At 63.1% G+C, this 317-nt stretch overlaps 1 protein-coding gene across 1 annotated transcript in view; it reads left to right on the top strand.

Moving 5' to 3' along the window:
- Nucleotides 1-317, top strand: part of EMH_0014310 (uncharacterized protein) — a gene marked incomplete at both ends in the record, with an annotated part of 2,291 nt that overhangs the window by 1,473 nt on the left and 501 nt on the right. Inside the window, one exon of the mRNA XM_013500055.1 lies at nucleotides 3-317. Within this exon, the coding sequence (XP_013355509.1) occupies nucleotides 3-317 (315 nt within the window). The remainder of the gene's footprint in view (nucleotides 1-2) is intronic.

Genomic DNA, 317 nt, shown 5'->3' with positions numbered 1-317 from the left:
CTTCTTTGATAGCTTCAGAGCAGCGGCGGGATCGTCCTGCTGCTGCTGCGGGTGCAGCAGCAGCAGCAGCTGCTGCTGCTGCTGCTGCTGCTCGTCCTGCTGCTCTTCCGCGTGCTTCTGCTCTCTCGCCTGCTGCAGCTGCGGTTTTATTCAGCAACAACAGCAGCAACACCTTTAGCAGCAGCAGCAGCAGTAGCAGCAGCAGCAGCAGCAGCAGCAGCAACAGGGGGCGCTGGCGAGGCAGAGGCCGTTTTGCCGCAGCGAGGCAGCGCCGCCAGCAGCGACAACAGCAGCAGCAGCAGCAGCAGCAGCAGCAA

The sequence above is a fragment of the Eimeria mitis genome, genomic scaffold (genome assembly GCF_000499745.2).
Source record: "Eimeria mitis Houghton genomic scaffold, Emh_scaff497, whole genome shotgun sequence".
Lineage (NCBI taxonomy): Eukaryota > Apicomplexa > Conoidasida > Eucoccidiorida > Eimeriidae > Eimeria > Eimeria mitis.
This window is presented reverse-complemented; position numbering and strand designations above follow the sequence as displayed.